We start from the raw sequence: 20,795 nt of genomic DNA on the forward strand, positions 1-20,795 counted from the left end.
GCAATATATGTGGTGTATAATCTAAGCAGTATTACATAAATGATTCAATTCCTGCCTTCTCTTAAACCTCATTCCTCTTCCAAAACATTTTTCTGCATGTATTCTTCCTACAATTTCCATTTTTTTCTCTCTGTAATTTACTCCTACCTTTTTCAAAAGATCCCACTTCATGTTCTTTTATCTCTGATACAATATTCACTACTTCAAGTACAGTTGGTTTAGATTCTGATTTCCATTTTCTAATAACTGCTTTTTTGGCAGCTACCAGAATTAAACTTAACAAGGCCTTACTGTGTCTAGGCAATTCAGATTTTGTATTACAGCTCAAAAAAAATAATAATTTCCTTAGTTACACAAATTTGCTCACCCAGTATTCCTAACAGAGTACTCTGTAAGGAATTTTTTAAATCTGACAACTCATTACAGTCCCAAAATATATGTTCCTAGTCACCCCTTTCTTCCCTATGACACCTCCAACATTTGCCATCTACCTGAGGAAAAATTATTTGGAATTTGATTGGAGTATAAAAGTATCTATGCAAACTCTTCCAGGAAAAATCCTAAATCTTCTAGAATTTGTTGCATATTTGGGAACCATACTTATGTCCTCCCATTGTTTCTTTGTGAATTGCATATCTAATCTCGCTTTCCAATTTTTTCTGACTTCTTTGGATTGATTCCTACAGTGATCATGCAATACTTAATATGCCCTGCTAATTATCCCTGTTTTAACAGGAGCTTCTGTTCTAAATTCAATTAAAAACTCAACCAGTGCAGGTCTTTCATGTATGATTTTTCTATCTCTTTCTCTTTGTCTATAATCTGATATTAATTCCTGATAGAGAAGGCATTCTCTAACCTGCAATCTGAATGCCTTCTTGGCCTCTTCCCATTCTATTAAATTTTCTTGCTCTAATTATTTGTTCCCGATACTGCCAGCTTCTTCCAGTAAATTCCAGGCCCCTCTTGTCCATTTTTTGTATTAATTGCAGTCATGCCTGTTGAAAGAATCTCCTTTCTCTATTACTGTGTTGATTTAGTTCTTAGTATACCTTCTGCTACTATATGAATATAATATTCCATGTGACTGTTGTTATTCTCCTTAAGGAACTGCTTCCAAAATCTCATTCACTCCTGCTCTCTCTATACTTTTTATCTCATCTATCTGTATTTCTAAAAAAAAAAAAAAAAAACTTCATGTTTTTGGTTCACTGTATTTAATCTTAGCTTAAAGCTACTAACTTACTCTATAAACATTTTTTGACCTATCTAGCTAATGTACTATGTAGCTAATGTAATGTAATCCACTTGACTATTACTATATATTGTATTGTTTACTCACTGCAGATGCTTGGAGCTTTATTCCCCGGGCCTCTATTGGAAATGGACATGTATCCAGTTAGACTAGCCCGGCCAACAAATGTAAAAATAAATAAATAAATAAATTATTTCTTGAATTACCCTCCTGCTTCATCATCATCATCCCTCTCCACTTTGAATTGTAGCTTTCTGCTTGTGTTAGGTATAGGAGCCTTAATTGTGTAGCTGTAAGATATCTCTTCAAATCGGGTGGTCCTAAACCTCCTTGCTCTGTTGGAAGGATCAGCTTATCCCACTTCATTCTTGCCGTTTTCATTTCACAAATAAAATCCTTCAGTTCTTTCATTTCTGTCCTGACCTTCGCCTCTGGTTGATAAACATTTTCCTGACCTGTGTATAAAATTAAAGGCACTAAACATTTTTACTGCTTGTATCTTGCTATCCATATACATAAACAGGAGCTTCCCGTTTCTCACTTTATGTATTATCTTTTTAGTTTCTTCCCACATATCCTTAACTGCCACAACATAATTTTTTTTAATCCAAACTCCTCAATACTTCATTTTACTATGTCCATGTAACTATGGGTACTGCCAGTCCAATTCATGTGAGGGTACATAGTTATAGCTATAGCCTTTGTTTTATCTTCATTCATTTTAAATCCCCAAAAACAACAGAACTGTCTCAGATTATTCCACAACACTGAGTTGTACTTTTCTGGTTCCATCAGGCACAAAATAACGCCATCTATGAATAATGCCAACTGTTCTTGAACACCTCCAATTATACCATTGAATTTATGAGTCCTTATTTTCTTTGCCAGTGATTTTAAATATAACACAAATAACAAAGGGGAAAAAAAGAACCCCCTACCTGGCTCCTCTATTCAGACACAACTTATCAGAAAGGAACCCTTCCACTTTCAGTTTTGTCTCTGATCCCTCATATTTCCTTCTAATTAACCTTATTATTATATCAGGAAATGCAAATGCTTCCATTGCTCTACTCATAATGTCCCAGTTCACTCTGCCAAATGCTTTCTCTGCATTAAGACCTACCAACAACAGTAGTATTTTCTTACATTCTGCTTCCATCTGAATCACCATTGTTCTATTAATGTTGTCAAATGTTTGCCTTCTATCCACAAAACTCCATTGGTCTAAATCTATCAATTTTGACATTGCCTTTATAGGTTCATAGGTTCATAGGTAGGTACTAGGCTATCACCCCAAGGACCTAAGTAAGCTTAGCCAACAAGGTTCCCTGGCTTACGCCACCCAAGAGAGTTAATTTCCTGTGCCCCTGTCGAGCAGAGCCACAGAAGTGATCCCCGGGGTGTATTTCCTATTTCCCATCCACTCATCAAGATTTTTCTTGAAGAGTGCTAATAAGGAACTTTGCTTGACATAGATGGGTAGCTTGTTCCAGAGTATAGGAAGTCTCTGGGACAGGAATCTATCCCTCCAGCATGTCCTGTTTATTATGGTGACAAGGTTTAGGTCCCTAGAGCATGTGGCTAGGAGGGATTGGGATTTCTTTAGGTGTAGCATATCCAACAGCTCTGGGTTTATGTTAGGCAGAGATCTCCTCAGAGTAGGCAATATGCTACAGAGTAAAGCTGGAGTTTTTTGAGATGGTCAGTGTAGGGCATCTGTTTGAGGCCAGTAATCCTCTTTGTGAGGTACTTCTGTGGTCTTTCTAGCTGCTGCAGATGTCTTGTGAGGTACATTCCAAAAGGAGTGTTGTATTCGATAATGGGTCTAATGAGTGCCAAGTAGTGGGGAACAATGACCTCTTTTTTCCTGGATGAGAGCCCTTTTGTGATGAGGTGTGCCACATAGAAGGATTTCCTGATTACTGTGGCGATGTGATTATCAAAGGATAGACTACTGTCCACCTGGGTCCCAAGGTCTCTTATCACACATTTGGCATTAAGTAGACTGCCGTTTATGTGGTAGTTCATGAATTCAGAGTTTTTAACCAAAGGGGATGACAATGCACGTTTTGGCACTGAGCTTGAGGCCATGCCTCTGACACCAGGCATCTGTCTCAGTGACGCCCTTCTGTAGGATGTTCACATCATTAGGGGACTTGACTATGGCTCTTAGTTTGCAGTCATCTGCGAACTTCATTAGCCAGAGGCCTTCTGTGTTAGCCTGTACTTTAGAGAAGTAGATACCAAACAGGAGAGATTCCAGGACTGAGCCCTGTGGTACTTCATTTGTCACTGGTTTGAAGTCAGATTTGGAGTCTGCAACTTTTACAGTGTGGGTTCTGTCAGTGAGCCAGTTGGCAATCCATCTTGTGATGTAGGGATTTATACCTAGTTTAGTGAGTTCAGCTATAATTCCAGAATGGGGGATGGTGTCGAAAGTCTTGGTGAGGTCAAGATAGGCTGTGTGAACCACCTTACCCTCGTCTATCGCTTTGATCAGGTTCAGAAGGCATAATCTGCCTTTCAAAAACCCAAACTGGGTGGGGTCCAGAGTTTGGAGGCTACCAATGTCTTTGTTTATGAAGTTTATGAAGAGTTAAGTACAAACTTGCAGTGTTAAAGATTGTACTGCATTTTATTTCATTTTTCTGTGTATTTAATTGTTTCATTGGTCTGTGTCTCTCTGTAGTTATTTATTTTTCTATTTAATTATTTTTAGCCATTATAGACATAAACACTTTATAACGATGGCTTTGAATTGAGATGGGCCAGTGTGAAGCTGGATCACATGGGTTTTTACTGTCTTTAAGTATTACAGCCACTGTAGCTTTTTTCCAGGATGTTGGTGCCTCAACTCCTTTTAAAATACAGTTAAATAAAACCTTCCAGAATTGTATCCTAGAGACTTTGCTGTAGATTGGTTATACATCATCATTTTTATATCATTTCCTCCTATCTAAACTGTTAGCTGGAAAAGGCAGCTTCTTTATTATTTTGTTGTATTTTCCATGGTTTTATGTCCAAAGAGATAGCATGCAACATTGAAAAGCAAGTAAAATGGTTCTATAAATGCTGCAAACATAGTAAGAAATGGCACCAATAAAATTCCCTAACATATTTAACAAAGGCTTTAAATACTATGGAGTCTTATTCATTCGAGGTATGAGAACCATGAGGTACTTTGCCTTCAGCAGAGAGTAGTGAGTAAATCCAGGGTGTTCACTGTTAAGTAGCTGTCTAATCAAGCAGCAAGAATTCCAAAAATATGAAAAAATTCAATTTCTGATAATTCAGTCAGTTTAACAACCCCATTAAAACTTGACATAATTTAACAGTAGCCTTCCTGGTGGCAAGGAGGGATAGAGCCCTGACTATGGCCTGGGCAATCTGGGTTCAATTAGCACCTCAGGCAACTGACAGAGTTGCAGACAGGGATGGGCATATCTGCCCTGGGTGGATGGGCACATGCTGATGATGCTCCCTAGGGGAGGTGTGGTCCAGTGAGGGGAGTTGTCCTCAGATATAGTCAAAAGCATGGTAGGCTGGGAAAGTGAGTGGGTGGAGCAGAGACACAGATGGCCAAGCTCCCAGTGCACATTTACAATCCACAATTGGCTCTAGCAATACCTGAGTAGCCTGAGGGGTAGGAGGATGGCTGGTAGACTCTGTGTTGACATAGGGCACTGGGGGCCAGGCTGGGCCAGTAGGGTGAGGTTTGAGGGGCCAAAGAGAAAACATCTAACAGTTAAATTAGTAAAGAAAAACAGTTATGGACCAGTTTCAATCAGAATGTTTTGGTAGTTACACTTAGAAGAAGTCAGAAGCACATGCTTAGAATGTTTATCTTTGAAATTATTTTGTTTTAACAATTGTCACTTACTGCTCCAGCAAAAACAACGAGGACAATCTGCATCCAGACTTAATAATACAGAAAAATAGATTTCAGAAGGTATATAGCAAAATAAAATGAGTAATAACAATTCCAAAGTACATCTTTATTTTCTTTTAGTTGTTGCTATTTAGTATGGCTTTCAGAGGATGTGTTAAATGCAGTTCCACATCGTGCCAATAGTTAATTAAATTGTGCTATCTGTGCATTAGGACTATCAAGCTGACAGTGGAATAGCAATGGCTTCCGAGGAGTTCAAACGTCTGACATGGACAGGCTGCAACAAACAAAAGCAACTTCAACCGTCTGGGTATGTGCATGAGTGCAAACTTATAGCAACTGCTTATAAAAGTATATCTGATAAGCCTCAAAAAGAAACGTATATTGTGAGAGTTGTCTGGTGAGCTTACACTTGTTCACCCACACATTGTCAGGAAACTAGGGGTTAGGCAAGCATTGTATTGAGGGATACTCCTAGAGTTTCTCACAAGCCAGGATAAACTAAGCATGTTATCTGATTTATCAGCTTAATGTCTGCAATTAAGTTTGGAAAGCAATTGTTATTTAATTTGTATAACCTGTTATGTCTACAATTGATTCATGGTACATAATTAGCCTTCACTTTTTTACAGTAGATTAAAAGTAATGGAGCAGTTATAATTTCCTCATTTAAAAAAATGAAATATTTATGTGAGTATTAGGCTTTGCATTGTTTATTTTTATTTTTTTAGCTGTATTTTGTCTTCAGGAAGCCTTAGTCCGTGTTTAAGATGCACTTCTGCTGTGGAAATAGGAACGGTTGGAGCCTATAAAATCAAGAAGAATTTTAGAAACACCTCCCACAAAATACTTATTCTTAACTATGTTATGTCCCTTATGAATCTCTATCAAATATGAAGGTGTAAAACTATATTCAAAAAGGTGTGTAAACCATACTGTAGAATTACCCTTGATAGTCTATCTCAAATTGTCATTGACTGTGTAGTTGTCAAACATTTTCACTGATTCTACATACATCCTTTCAAGAACAAGTTATAAAAAAAAAGTTTTTGTGGTAGTTGCCCTATAATACAGATGGGTAAAGCCCTTACTGCACCTCAAACGACCTGTGTTTGATTAGCAGCATGGGAGATGGACGGGCCACAGGGGAAGATGGGGGTGAGCAGCTGATGTCAGCTTACCCATCCTGGGGATAGGGAGGCAGCCTAAAAGATCACTGTAATTTGCAGCAGATTGACCTATCCAACTCAGTGTTGCATGAGCCGTGAGCTTGTCATTCAGAAGGTTTCACATGCACAGAAACATGCATGCACTCCCCAAGAGCAACGATTATAGAACTGTCAAGGCTGCATTGAGGGAACCGAAGTTAGGGTGCACTCCCCAGCATGCAGGATGAGGTTGTACCAGTTTACTTGATTTCCTCACTGGCCCTGGACTAGGGCTGGATTGAGTTTGGGGGGAAGCTTAGGCTGGCCTGGTAGACCCTGTAAAAGACGAGAGGAGAGGAGCTGGGGTCAACTGATGGTCAGCTGCAGGGAAGGGAAAAAACAGTTATTACTGGTAACACCCATTTCCACCATTCAACAAGGTAAAAAATGAAGTATAAAGACAAATGGGGTAAAGGAATTGTCTGTTGCAGCTACAAATGATGTCACTTGTACTTAGAATGATATTAATGCCTTTTTTAAAGTAACTTCATATTGTGGAATCTGTGAAGGGATGATACTTTTTCATTAAACTGCACAATCATCAATGTGCCAAATGCAAAACTGAGTAATGCTATTACTGAGGCAACACTGCCCCCTTATGGGGACATCTGGAATGATATTTCAGACCTATGTCTGAATATATGATATGACATATGAAGATATGTTTCTGTTATAAGTGATACGTGAGCTGGAAGAGCTGGCCAATAAGAGACTGGAGTGGCAAACACATTTTGTCTGTCCTGGAGAAAGCGTACTAGTTTTGTATCAATGTAGGAATGCCCTCTGGGAGAAGGCCTGCAATGTATTCCAGATGCACAGGAACCTGTAAGAGTGAGCAAAGCAAAGGAGTACATGCACTCTAGCTGAGCATGGGTGTGCAAAAGTGTGTCAGCTCACCATAGTAAGCATTACAGCTCACTTACTGTTAGGCAAGGAAGGAATGAAGAGGAACAAGAAATCACCTTACCTCCCACAGCAGAATGGTTAAGGTCCAAAGCTGTCAACTTTCCTTCCTCAGCTTCAATCAGCACTAGGCTGGGAGGGGAACAAATGGGTCATCAGGGTATACGATGGTGACAAAGAGTTACAAAATAACAATAGTTTATATAGACCATCATAATAAATGGATATTCACTAAATGCTGTAGAGGAAGAAGAAAACAACACTAGTTACTGGTGACTGCATGCAGAGGAAGCCATTTTTAAATCACTTCTGTTGAAAATCACAATAGTACAACACTTAGCCAGTTAAAACAGGGTTCTTTATCCTCAGAAACAATCTCAAACTCATTCTGTGGGACTCCTAGGCATGCCAGCTGAGAGATATAATTCCTTCAGTGTATGATGAAGGCTAACATGCCAAAACCGGTCTGTTTTTGCATTATCATCTTTGGATGAGATTTGTTATGCTGTTTCACCCTACAGTTTAAGTCCTTACCATCTTTGTTTGGAAGTATTGTTTTCAAGTTTGTAAGGCCAGATATGCCATGACAGAAAGAAAATGCCTGGCTATTAAGTGGGTCTTTGGGTCCCTGCTTTATTATCTACCGAATAACGGGTTCACTCATGTAAGTGAACAGTATGGCTATGAGAGACAAAAAGTATGCCTAAAAATGGATTTTAAGACATCCAGCTCCAATGAGGACATGAATGTGGTATCTGGTGGGGGAAATATGGGTAGTGTATAAAGGAATGCAAAGCTGGCAATTATATAGACCAGCTGGCAAGGATATCGACCTGTCCCTTTACAGTACGTTACCTGCATTCCATGTAATTGTCATACACTTGTGCCTTTATAAAACCAGGACAGATTCAACAAGGTAGAAGTCATTGGAGCAGAAATCCAAAGTAGTTTGGAACACATTTGTGAAAGATTAGACCGGCCAACACTGGAGCAGCATAAAGATGAGGCTTTAAATGAAACTCGTCAATTTGGTTATGGGCCGTAATTGTATGTGAAGAATGAATGTTCTTTACACCTGCACTCCACTTTCTTGTGGTTTGGATTTATTTTCATCCACCGATCAGGTGTGCATTGACTTACACTTCCACATATTGTCAGGAAACTACGGGGTAGGCAAGCCTTGTATTGGGAATACTGCTAGAGTTTATCACAAGCCAGGATAAACTGAGCATGTTATCTGTGCAATCATTTAGTGGTGCGTATGTGTGTGTATTTGTGTGTGTGTGTGTGTGTGTGCGTGTGTGTGTGTGTGTGTGTGTGTGTGTGTGTGTGTGTGTGTGTGTGTGTGTGTGAGTGTGTAGATATATATATATATCTTCTTCCTATTTCAAGTTTCCTGGTAAAACTAGATTTAAAATATGCTTATTATCACATCCTTATTCATCCAAACTTAAGCGTTTCTTAAGGTTTTGTCTGTCTGGACTTCCAAGATGGCTGCACATTGAGTAACAACTTATTTCTAGTTTTCCCAGTATGAAAACAGAAACTCAGCAGAGAAGGCCAGTAGACTTGTGTTTATGGGTAAATTTCAGTAACTGGCTAATAAGTGCTCTCCCTGGATGCCAGGAATAAAGAAATACAGAAAACCTGGAAAAAATCAGTTACAAAAAGTGAGGATGAAACGCTGACTGGGGAGAGTTCTGCAGCTGTTCAGCAAAAAGCAATGCAACCTTCATACATGACGTCCAGTAACCTACAGGAAGATATAAGACAACTGCATACAGACCTGGTTAAAATAAACAAAACACTGAACTGATGTATATCAACACAAACAACAAAAGGTTGGAAAAAATGGAAGAAGCTTTAAACAGATATTCAGAGGAGATGATAAAGCTGAAAAAATCAGAGGTCGAAATGAAGAAAAGGCTGGCTGAATATGAGACTGCTCAGGAAGAGATGTTTCAAAAAAATAATAGAATTAGAGGACAGAGCACGTAGGGAAAACCTGAGATTTTCAGCTAGACTGCATTAATTTTATGAAAGCACAAATAAGCAGCCGGACTAGTATTCCACAGCAGGAGTTGTTAGTTGAAAGGGCACATCATATGTATACTCCAAACCTGGCTATAAGAAAACAACATGGACCTTTAATAGTAAAGATGCAATCCTACCAACAGAAGGAGCTGATTCTGACAAAATTGTGGCGGGAGGGCAAAGTACTAAAAGTGGGAGACAGCAGAGTGTTTGTTGAGAATTATTATTCATTGTACACCAGACAGAAGAGAAATAAATGTATTCCACTATTCAGGGAATGTTAAGATGCAGCTGTGAGATTCAAACTGCTGTACCCAGCTGTCTTCAAAGTATTCTTCTCTGGAGGGACAAAATTATTTTCGATGAAGTACATTCTAAGGAGGAAATACAAACATTTGTCCAACAAAAAGTGAGCTGTGAAACAGAAGGAGATTCTGCTTCTTGTTCTTCTGGTAATAAAGAACACAGAGAGACTGTACCTGTGAAACTTTTTCCACTGTTTCAATGGAAAATGGAAGGAAGGAAGGGTGCACAAGAGCTGACTAGAAGAATCGAGCCTACGTTGGAAATGAAGCATAGACAGGATTTCAGAGGTGAACAGTAATAAAACCAGTATGTTTTAATATGGGTTTAAAATACAATAATTATATTTATGAAATATGACAGAACAAGAAAATCTGGAAATGTTTGACTTTTTCAGAGTCTGTTGGACTTGTGGGGAATTCTAAAGCATATGCCTTAAGTCAAGTCATTAGTGTTTGGAAAAGTGCTTTGGGGAGCAAGAGGAGGGAGAAAGTTAACTGTATGTAAAGATTTTTTCTTTAATAGCACCAATTTGGGGGCATGTGGTTTTCTTTATATGCTATAAAGTAAAGTCTTTTTTCAATTATTTTTAAGTGTAATGGGGATTGCAAACAGGTGCTGCTGTCCTTTTTTGTTCTACTGTTTCTCCCTTCTCTCTGTCTTCTTGTCAGTTTTAAGAAATGTAGGCATTGCAATGTATAAAAAAGCCTGGTTAAAACCATGATAAAAGAGAGATTAATGTGTTTTTTCATTCTTGATTGGGAGATGACTGGATTAAAACTTTTGGTTGATTTATTAACAAGTTTTAAGAAAGAACAACTAAATGAAAAAGAACATTGAATATTATGAGTTTTTTTTATAGCAGATACAAGTAAGCTCAGTAACAATTCTGCAGCTGGTATTCATGTTTCCATTGAAACAAGAAGATAAAGAGAAACAGGCTGCCTGATTCTCATGTCTCCGTGGAGACAATCTGATAAAGAGAAACTGGCTATAGTCTGGCAGAAAGTGATTGTCTGAGAGGGAAAAAGAGAAATTGGCTAAGAGATAATGTTCTCTGAATGCATTCAGGGGCTTTCTCAAGGTAGTTAATGTTCTTTGAAAACATTCAGGTTTTTTTCCAGCTGGAAGAGCTATAAAGATTAGACAAAACCAATAAACACTTAGTAGAAGCACAAGCTGCACCACACATCTTAGCATGGATGACCTTTCTTTTAGGTTAACTCAAGTGTATGAGTGTGGCTGTCAGCTTGGGACCTTTGTTCCTATTAGGAGGATAAAACTTCAATATTTGAATGTGCACATAGTTTTGTGTGTTAGTATTATGTTAATAGGTTTTAGGGGGTATGGGGGGGGTGTTTGTTTTTTGTGGATCTATATTAGATCACCGAATGCTTAAAAAGTGAACAGTGATTAATCAACCCTATGTAAGTGAAAGTTTACAATGTCGAACTGTCAGAACAGCAATTTTTTTTCAAGGGAAAAAAATAGCTGTTCCAACAAAAAATAAATAAATACAACACTTTAAACATTACATTAAGTGGGGGGCTTCACCCCCACACCCCCTACTTAAATATACCAACTCCGAGACCGCACTACAGTGCCAAAAACAGCAAAGTAACAAAGCGGCCAAGCAAATTCTTTCCCTGGAAAAGAATTCACTTAAAAGCCGCTTCGATATTTTGCCATTTCAGTCTTTTAAGTTCGACCAAGATGCATTCCAAAGAATGCATCTTTGGTCTTCTAATAGGGAACCTTTTTTTGTTTGGGGGATTTAAAAAAAAAACAAAATGTTTTATAAGATGTGGCGTAGGCTCAAACGGATATGATAAGAAACAACTGTATAATAGTTCAACCTGCTGAACAGTGTATGCATGTAACACAAAAGCTGAAACTAGAAATTTAACAAAAAAGGTGTTACACATTAAGGTGGGAATAATAACTTTTTAGTACAATGATGCTTTCTTTAATGTCTTTAAATGTAAATGGCCTCACAGATAAATATGAACAAGAAAGAGTAGTGAACTATATTACAAAAATTTAGAGTGCAAATAGCTATGTTACAGGAGCCACACTTAGAAAGAACTGAACATGTGAATTTGATAAAGAAAGGTTTTCAGGATAGTTATTTAGCAGAATACTTGGGACAAAGGAAACAAGGAGTACTTATATTAATTGCAAGAGGAGCTCCAATAGTGATAGAAGATGAAAAAGATAATAACGGCAGATTTGTAGTGCTAAGGGGCTACTGGCAAGGGAGGAGGATTACACTGGCATGTATTTACATTCCACTTAAAACTGCTATAATGGAGCTTAAGAAAATTCTGAGAGAAATAATCAGTTTTCAGCAAGGAATATTACTTACAGGTGGGAACTGGAACTTGATCTGCAGCAGTGAGGATGTGTCTGTGGGGCCCAGAAGGGAAAATATAACAACAGAGGGTAGATATTTAAAGAAAATTATGAAAATATTTGGTATGGAAGATGTGAATTCAGTAAGAGAGGTTTGGAGTGAATTTACGTATTATTCCCGAAGATATAAAAACTGAGCTAGGCTAGACAGAATTTACATTTCACAGGAACCTGTGCATTTAATTAAAGGTATTGATACCCACCCAATAACTATTTCAGATCATGTGCCAATAGTAGCTAAAATAAAAACACAGGATAATGAAATAAAAATGAGACATTGGCCCATTCCCACCTATATGCTGAAAAGAGAGGAATTCAAGGAATGGGTAGTGGAGATTATTCAGGAGCTGTTAGAGAGGATAGAATTTTTTTCTGAAAATATAGCTAGGGAGTGGGATAAAATTAAGGCGGAGTTTAAAAACAGGGTGGAAATAAAAGAAAGGGAATTATGATTCAGAAGTTAACAAGAATTATTTAGAGGGACTGACAAATGCGAAAATATTGCAGAATAGGGGGAATCTCACAGAGCAAGAAGAGGATCAACTGCAGAATGCTAAGCAAAAAATAAGGGATTACCTCAATAATATGCATGAGCTTAGAAATATTGCTGTTAAGCAACTGTTTTTGATAATAACACTAGAGCATAAAAATTTTAGCCCAACAACTCAGGCAACAGAAAGTAGAAAGGGCTGTCGCCAAACTAAGGGGACTATAACAAAGAAGGTAACAATAGATCCTGTAGAGGTATTAGAAAATATTTCAGAAATTCTATGAGAGTCTCTATAAAGCAGAGAAATATGAAAATCAAGAAAAGATACAAATGGAAATGTTTATGGAAGAATTAAATTTGCCAAATTTAGAGGTAGATGAGGTCAATTACTAACAGTTAGGATGGGAGATGTGATAAAAATTGTGATGTATAACCAGTCTACAGGAAAGTCCCCAGGAATAGATGGTATTTCTGTGGAAGTTTGGAGGCTAGGAAGAAAAACATGATAAAGATCTGGAATGCTTTGTTTAACAATATCTTAAGAGGAGGAGAAGTACTACCATCCTGGAAGAAAGCAGTGGTAGCTGTAATACCTAAAGAGAGTAAAGATCCATCAGACCCAGCTTCATACAGGCACATTTCAATACTAAACCATGATTATAAAGTGTTCATGTCTATAATAGCTAGAAGAATAGCAGAAGTAATGCCAAAACTGATAGACATGGATCAGTGTCGTTTTCTGGAGGGGAGGCAAACATTTGACAACATTAACAGAACATTGTTGATCCAGAGAGAAGCAGAATGTAAGAAAATATAATTGTTGTTGGTGGGTCTTGATGCAGAGAAAGCATTTGACAGAGTAAGCTGGGACTTTATGAGCAGAGCAATTGAAGCATTTGCATTTCCTGAAAAATTTAAGTTTGATTAGGAGAATATATGAAGGATTAGAGGTGAAAATTAAAGTGGGCGGGGTCCTCTCTGATAATTTCTGCTTGAGAAGAGGAACCAGGCAGGGGTGTCCTCTTTCCCTTTTATTATTTGCATTATATTTAGAACAATTAGCAAAGAAAATAAGGGACTCAGAAATTCAAGGATACAATTGGTATGGTAGTCAAGAAAAGCTGGCTTTATTTGCAGATGATATTATTTTGCACCTGACAAAACCAGAAAAAGACATTACAGTGTTCTGGAACATTTTGAGACAGTTTCAGATCTTTTCAGAATACAAAACTAATGAAGCTAAAACAAAGGCAATAGTGGTAAATTGTGTACCCACACATGAACTGGTTCAGGAATCCCCATATTTATGGGGACATGATAAAATTAAATATTTAGGAGTATGGATTAAAATGTTTCTAGTGTGGTAGCTAAGGACATGTGGGAAGAGACTAAAAAGATAAAAAAAACTGAGAAAATGGAAGTTTTTTTTATATGGATGTGGATAGTAAGATAAAAGCAGTTAAAATATTTTTAGTCCCTCTAGTCTCATATACAGGTCAGGAATATGTTTATCAACCAGAGGAGAAGTTGTGTGTAGCAATTAATAAAGAGCTGCAGGACTTTATCTGGGAGAGGAAGACAGCAAGAGTCAAGTGGGATAAACTGATTCTTCCAGCAGAACAGGGCAGATTGGGATTACCAAACATGAAGAGGTATTTCAGAGCTACACAGTTAAGACTCCTATACATAGCACAAGCAGAAAATTTAAAGTGTAAAGGGATGATGATCAAACACAGGAGAGGCTCAAGAAACAAGGGGAGACTGAGATTTTAGATGCAGGCCTTTAAGGAGAACAACAATAATCAAGCAGATTATTATGTCCATAAAGTAGCAGAAAGTATTCTAAGAACTAAAGCAACACAGGAATGGAGAAAGGAGATTCTGATGATAGGGATGACTGCAATTTGGGTTACAGCCAACAGGTAAAATGGGTGGGCAGAATTTATTGGAAAAAAATGGCAAAGGAACCAAGGTATTGGGAGCAAATAACTAGAGAGGGGAAAGATGAAAGAATTGGAAGACACCAAGAATTTATTTGGACTGCAGGTTAGACATTGTATTCCCTATCAGAGATTGATATCAGAGTATCAGCAAAGAGAAAGAAATAGGGGGGTCCTAAATGAAAGACCAGCACTAGTAGAGTTTTCAGTAGAATCGAGAACAGAAGCTGTCATTAAAAAATAAATAATTAGTAGAGCATATAAAATATTATATGATGACTGTAAGAATCAATCAAAGGAGGTTAGACAAGAATGAAAAGAGAGATTCGATAAGCAACTCACAAAGAAACAATGGGAGGATATATGTATATCTCCCAAATATGCAAAAAAAATCTAGAAGATTTAGGGGTTTTGCCTGGAAATGTTTACATAGATATTTTTATACCCCAAGTAGACTCCAGAGAATTTTTCCTCAGGTAGACAGTAAATGTTGGAGGTGTGAAGGAGAAGAAAGAGGTAATTGGGAACATATTTCTGGGAGTGTGGTGAGTGGGTGGACTTTAAGGATTCCTTGCCAGATGCAGTGTCTGAGATGCTGGGTGGTCAGATTGGTCTGACAAGGTAGATGATTTTTCTGAGCTATAATACAGAATTGGAATTGCCTAGACATGGTAAGACCTTTCTGTGTCTAATAATGGCGGCTGCCAAAAAAGCAATTACTAGAAAATGGAAATCAAAATCTAAACCAACTATACTGCAAGTAGTGAATATAGTAACATAGATAAAACAACTGGAATTGAGAACTTTAGAAAAGGGTAGGAGCAAACTATATAGGAAAAATGTGGATTGTGGGGACAGTACATACAAGAGAGGAATGAGGGCTAAAAGGCAGCTGGACTTAAATGAACTATGTATTGTTTGAGTGAGAAAGATTGGGTAGATTACAAGTAACGTATAATATTTGCAACTGTGAGTGTGTCAGTATGATTTGTTATGTAGAATGCTTGCGACTAGGATTGTGTTGGTGTGGTTTGTTTTCATTTATATAAATATATGACTGTCTGTGTAGTTTCTTGTTTTAAGAAAAGAAGGAATTGAATAATTTATGTAATATTGCTTAGGTTATATCATATATAGCAATATATGTGAAATATATTTTTATGTTAATTTAGATTGATAACTTTTATATGAATGTAAATTTGCCTATGTCACAAGTGATAATTCAATAAAGGTGTTTGAAAAAAAAGGTTTTGTGTGTCTGGATCACATTATCTGTTCTCTGCTTTACCCTTTGGACTATCCACTGCACCAAGAGTGTTCACAAAGTCTAGCTCCAGTTATAGCTCATTCCAGGTTACATGGTATCCATGTTTTTCCATATTTAGATGACTTACTTATCTTTGCAGCGTGTTTTTCAGTGTTAGGACTCTCTCACTTGGATCTTTTATACAAGCTGGGATTCTAAGAGAGTATTCAAAAGTCTTTTTTGACTCCTTCACACAGCATTGTGTTCCTGGGAGGTCAACTAGATAGCTTACTTACACAGGCAAAACAAAAACAGATCTGAACCTAGATATATTACGCTCAGATTTCGATCACTGTGAGGGAATATCTCAAGATTTTGGGGACTCATGGCATCTGTGATTCTCATGATACTCCTGGCAAGCTTTTTTAAATTCTGCATATGTTTTGGGTTTCTAATATTTTGATGAGAATGGACCTCATTCCTAACTCAGGGTATAATTAAAGTTCATGAAATTAGTATTATTTCAAGTCTTTGATGTTAGCCATAAGTGCTCTTCACAGCACCCACAATGTACCCAGAAATGACTCCTTCTGCAGATCATACAGTTACATGTTTTAGTTCTTCTTTCGGCTTTTCCCGGTTAGGGGTCGCCACAGCGGAACTCCGGTCTGCTAATGATTGGCAGTAGATTTTTTACGGTGCCGAAGTGCCAGCCCAATGCCCAACCTTCGACGAAGGCACGCCCATTCACGCATGTCTTTCGAATGCCACTCAACTGCAGGGAGGACATGCAGACTCCACACAGAAGGCACTCCAGCCAAGAATCGAATGGGAGAACCTCCTGCTGTGAGGCAACAATGATACTGCTGCAACACTGCAGCTTATACAGAGTTACATGTATTGGTACCATATCAAATATGATTGTAAATTCCTTTTTATTAGACACATTGCTCCTACTACTGTTAAACTGTGTGGGTATCCTTCCACATTGCTCTTGTTTCACCCTGCAAATCTTGATATTTTATGACTTTGTGTCTCTGTATGTAAGACGCTGTAATCACGAGGTGTAACAGTTTCATTGATCAATGATACTTTTGTCCTTTTTCATGGACTAGTATATCTGGTTTTCTCGCAATTATTTTATTTGTTGATAATGGGTGATCCAATGTGATGTATACTTCATCATTTTCTATAATGCTTTGTGGTTCATGTTTCCAATGCTTCTCAGCTACTTCTATATTATAATGTTTACACAATCCCCAGTGCAACAATCGCACCATGTTATTGTACTTTCAGTGTACAGGCCCTCTGCCATGAGTATATCATACCCAGAAATAAGGTATGTGACTGTTTCCAATTCTTTTATACAAAACCTTCATTTGTCTATTTCTCCCACATGTTCAATGGACTTTGTAAACAAACATGTACATGTACATAGTTCACTGTCCTGGGTTGTCATTATTAACCTTTCATTGTTTGGCTTCAACTCACTTCTCCTTACCATTTCTGCAATAAATTCTGATCAGCATGTTTTTTTTCTGGGAGATCTCTATACTTGCCACTATATTTATGACTTCTACTTATATTCTTTCTTTTGTTTTTTCGCACATTTAATTGCTGTCTGATTTTTGTCTACTTTTGGTTTGATTTCCATTCCCGCTTAACGCCCGAATGCTTCTGCTAAATTAAGCAGAGAGGTCATTAGACTTCTTCTCCTCATACTGTAAAACTTTCACTATATTCAGAACTGATAAGGTCAGCAGATATGTATGTAGAGCCACAATTGCAGATGTATGCATGTAACAAATTTTGAGGGTGGAATATATCATCTGGGTATACACAATAATTTTTATATATCATTTGATAAATGTGCAGTATTTTTCTAGTTTTTCTGTACAGCTGATCCACTACCTGTAGAGGCCAGTCAGTCACACCAAAACTGTAAGGTAAAATAGGAAGAGCAATATTTTCTGGGCACTGCAACATTCTTCCTTTAAACATTGATTTTGCATTTTTATGAAGACCAAATGTCATTCTTATATCATCTGAAAAAGTTTTAACCACTTGCAATTGAGCTTTTAACTCCTCATCTGATGAGCTATACAGTTTTAACACATCCACAAAAGGTAGATGGAAGATCTTTAAGCAAGGTTGTTTTCTGGAAGCCAGATTGTAACCACAACCTAATCTATTAAGTAAACAGCTTAATGAGTTAAAGGCAAGACAAAACAACAGTGGTGACAAAGAATCACCATGAATATTCCCCTTTGAAATTTTATCTCAGTGATAATAATTTGCCTTTTGTCATGGTTTAATTCCAAAATGGTTTGCCGCTGTTTCATGGTCACTGTAATCCAATTGCTCAATGTAGGATGTATCTTATATACCTGTAAGCACTGTCAAATGTTTTTTATTTTTTTTCTTGTAATCTATCCGTGCCATACTTGGAATCTTCCTCCTTTTTTCCAATTGTATATTATGGCTTTATTTACCAACAAATGATCCTTTGTTCCATATGACTTTCTTTTGTTACCATTTTGTTGTATGCCATGATTGAGTTTTCTTCTACATGACTATAAACTCTGTCAGCATCAATTCCAGTATATCATTTGTACATCACTGGAAGTTAAGCTATTGGTCTATAGTTTATAGGATGGCTTATAGGTTCACTCTTAAGGGGGAGTATCATTTTTCCTGATGTTATCCGAGTTGGTGTCTGTTCGGGATGCATATACAAGCAGTTCTTACCCAGGAATAAATCTTTGTGTAAAGATGTTAGTACATTTAGCCAGAAGTTAGGTAATGCAGCTGGCCTTTTTTTTTTTGTTTGTTTTGTTTTTTTTGTGTGTTTTGTTTTGTTTTGTTTTGTTTTCAGTTAGCAGCTTTCCTTAATTTCGTTTCAATTTCTTTAGCCATTACTTCATCACATTTCATATCCTACACATTTGAACTCCTTACTGTTTCTTTTAATTTTAATCTCCATTCAGCATTTTTGTTATATTCCACAGGATGTGTCTGTTTTTTCTAATTTTGGTGGTATTCCCATTCCTTTTGCTTTGTTTCCCAGTTCTCTATAAAACATTTTTGGGTCATCACTGAATTGCCTATTTTTGTACTTTTCCTTTATATTTATCTGCATATCTTCTACGTTTTTTTCTGTCTGTGCTGATAACCTTTAATTTATTATTTGCAATAATGTATGATAGATCCTGATCTGTTCTGATACTGTACATTGCATTACAAAAACAGGCATCTGGAGCATTTCTCCACGGACCTCCACTGAAAATTGGCTTTGTTCCAAGTCGGACTTTCCCGGTAAACAAATAATAAAATTAAATAAATTAGCAAGTCTATCTTTCTAAGTATTTTTGTAGATCTGTTCCCGCCTCTATATTCTTCTAACAGTGACACTTCTTGTCGTAATTGCTTTATAGTTTTCTCTGTCCGATTACGTATGGCATTTTACTTCTTCCTTTCCTTTCCCTTATAACCCGGTGCTTTTGTGGTACGATATCTGTATTAGTTTAGCCACAGTAATATATCCCATTTAGTTCTGTTATATCACACAAATTTCTGTTAAGTGTTTACTGTGTTCACCTGCTTTATCAGACAGCTAACATTTTGCATCTTATTTACTTTGTGTAATCTATTTTTCTCATCGATCTTAATATATCTAGCCTTCTCTATTAAATCAAGCAACTCTTCCCAAAAGTCATTGTCCTCTAAACTAAGGGCATGTTCTTTGCTTTCTCTTTCTTGCAGGCATTCGGCACAAAATTCCTGAATGTTTTCCTCTGACATAACCTCTTCAGCTGCATCCTGCATCACCCATTGCTCCTTCATATGAGAACCCATTGCCTCATCACTTCCCACCATTGCCTGTGTCAGAGTTGTCCCACATGAGAAAGATACAGCTTCTGAAATCTCTTTGATCCCAGCACCAACATTCTTTGTCTTTTCAAATCCTAGAGTTGGGGTTTGTCAGAAGAGAAATCACTTGGCAGAGACAGAAAATATCCTTCTCCCTCTCTGTTCCTAGGCAGTTGGCCACAACAAAAGCCTTGGATTTTGCTTGGAGGCAGTTTCAGGAAGGATAAAAGTGCAAGATATGTGGGAAGCCAAAGACAAATGCAAGTACATAAATGTAAAAGAGATGGCCAAGGCACTCAACTCTCTGAATTATCTTTAGCCTTGGGATCTCTTCAAATTGTTATAGGCAATACCACAGTCATGTGGTACATTGGGTCTATATTAGATCACCGAATGCTTAAAAAAGTGAACGGTGATTAATCGACCCTATGTAAGCAAAAGCTTACAATGTCGAAGTGTCAGAACAGCAATTTATTTTCCAAGGGAAAAAAATCGCTGTTCCAACAAAAAAAAAATAAAATTAAATAAAAAATAATTTCAAACATTACATTAAATGGCAAAGTATCAAAATGGCCAAGCTAATTCTTTCCCAGGGAAAGAATTTGCTTAACAGCCGCTTCCATATTTTGCGTTTTCAGCCTTTTAAGTTCGACCAAGACACATTCGAAAGAATGCATCTTCGGTCTTCTAATATAGACCCGGTACATCTACAAGCAACAGAGAAACAGGTCATACCCCCTTTCTAAGCTCCATGTTAGCTTGGGATATAGAGTCACAGCCCAGTCTTACTCTACAGGCATCCTGCAATCTGTCAAAGCAAAACTGGGTGGAAGACAAATGACCAGGAGAAAGGCAGACCCTTACGAATGATAACTAGATCAGGGCGCCTTCCAAGATTTGATCCATCTGTGGGCAGTTCCTCAAGTAGACCTCTTTGCCTCCTGTCTGAATAATCAGCTTGCAATATTCTGCTCCAGGACTCTATCCATGCAAGAAAGTCTGGAAGACAGATACATTTTATTTTATTTTCCTTGGACAGGAATATTCATGTATGCTTTTCCACCCCCAAGATCATTGTGGTGACTTTGTTCTGGCCCAGGCAAACAGTGGTTCTCCCTTTTTTTTTTTAAAATGGCATGAGGCAATTACCACAAGCTTCCTCACAGAATGGACCTACTCACACAAGAACAGGAATGCTTGATACACCCCGATGCCAATCACCTTCAGTCGACTGCCTGGATGGTA

General features: G+C 37.5%; 1 protein-coding gene across 2 annotated transcripts in view; it reads left to right on the forward strand.

The window, feature by feature from the left end:
- Positions 1-20,795, forward strand: part of FLT1 (fms related receptor tyrosine kinase 1) — a 1,018,969-nt gene that overhangs the window by 919,392 nt on the left and 78,782 nt on the right. For both annotated transcript variants that reach the window (XM_044073267.1, XM_044073268.1), the window contains one exon: positions 5,357-5,454. In XM_044073267.1, the coding sequence (XP_043929202.1) occupies positions 5,357-5,454 (98 nt within the window). The remainder of the gene's footprint in view (positions 1-5,356; positions 5,455-20,795) is intronic.

Source organism: Protopterus annectens, chromosome 5.part1, assembly GCF_019279795.1.
Source record: "Protopterus annectens isolate FY-2018-M chromosome 5.part1, PAN1.0, whole genome shotgun sequence".
In the NCBI taxonomy this organism is placed as follows: domain Eukaryota; kingdom Metazoa; phylum Chordata; order Ceratodontiformes; family Protopteridae; genus Protopterus; species Protopterus annectens.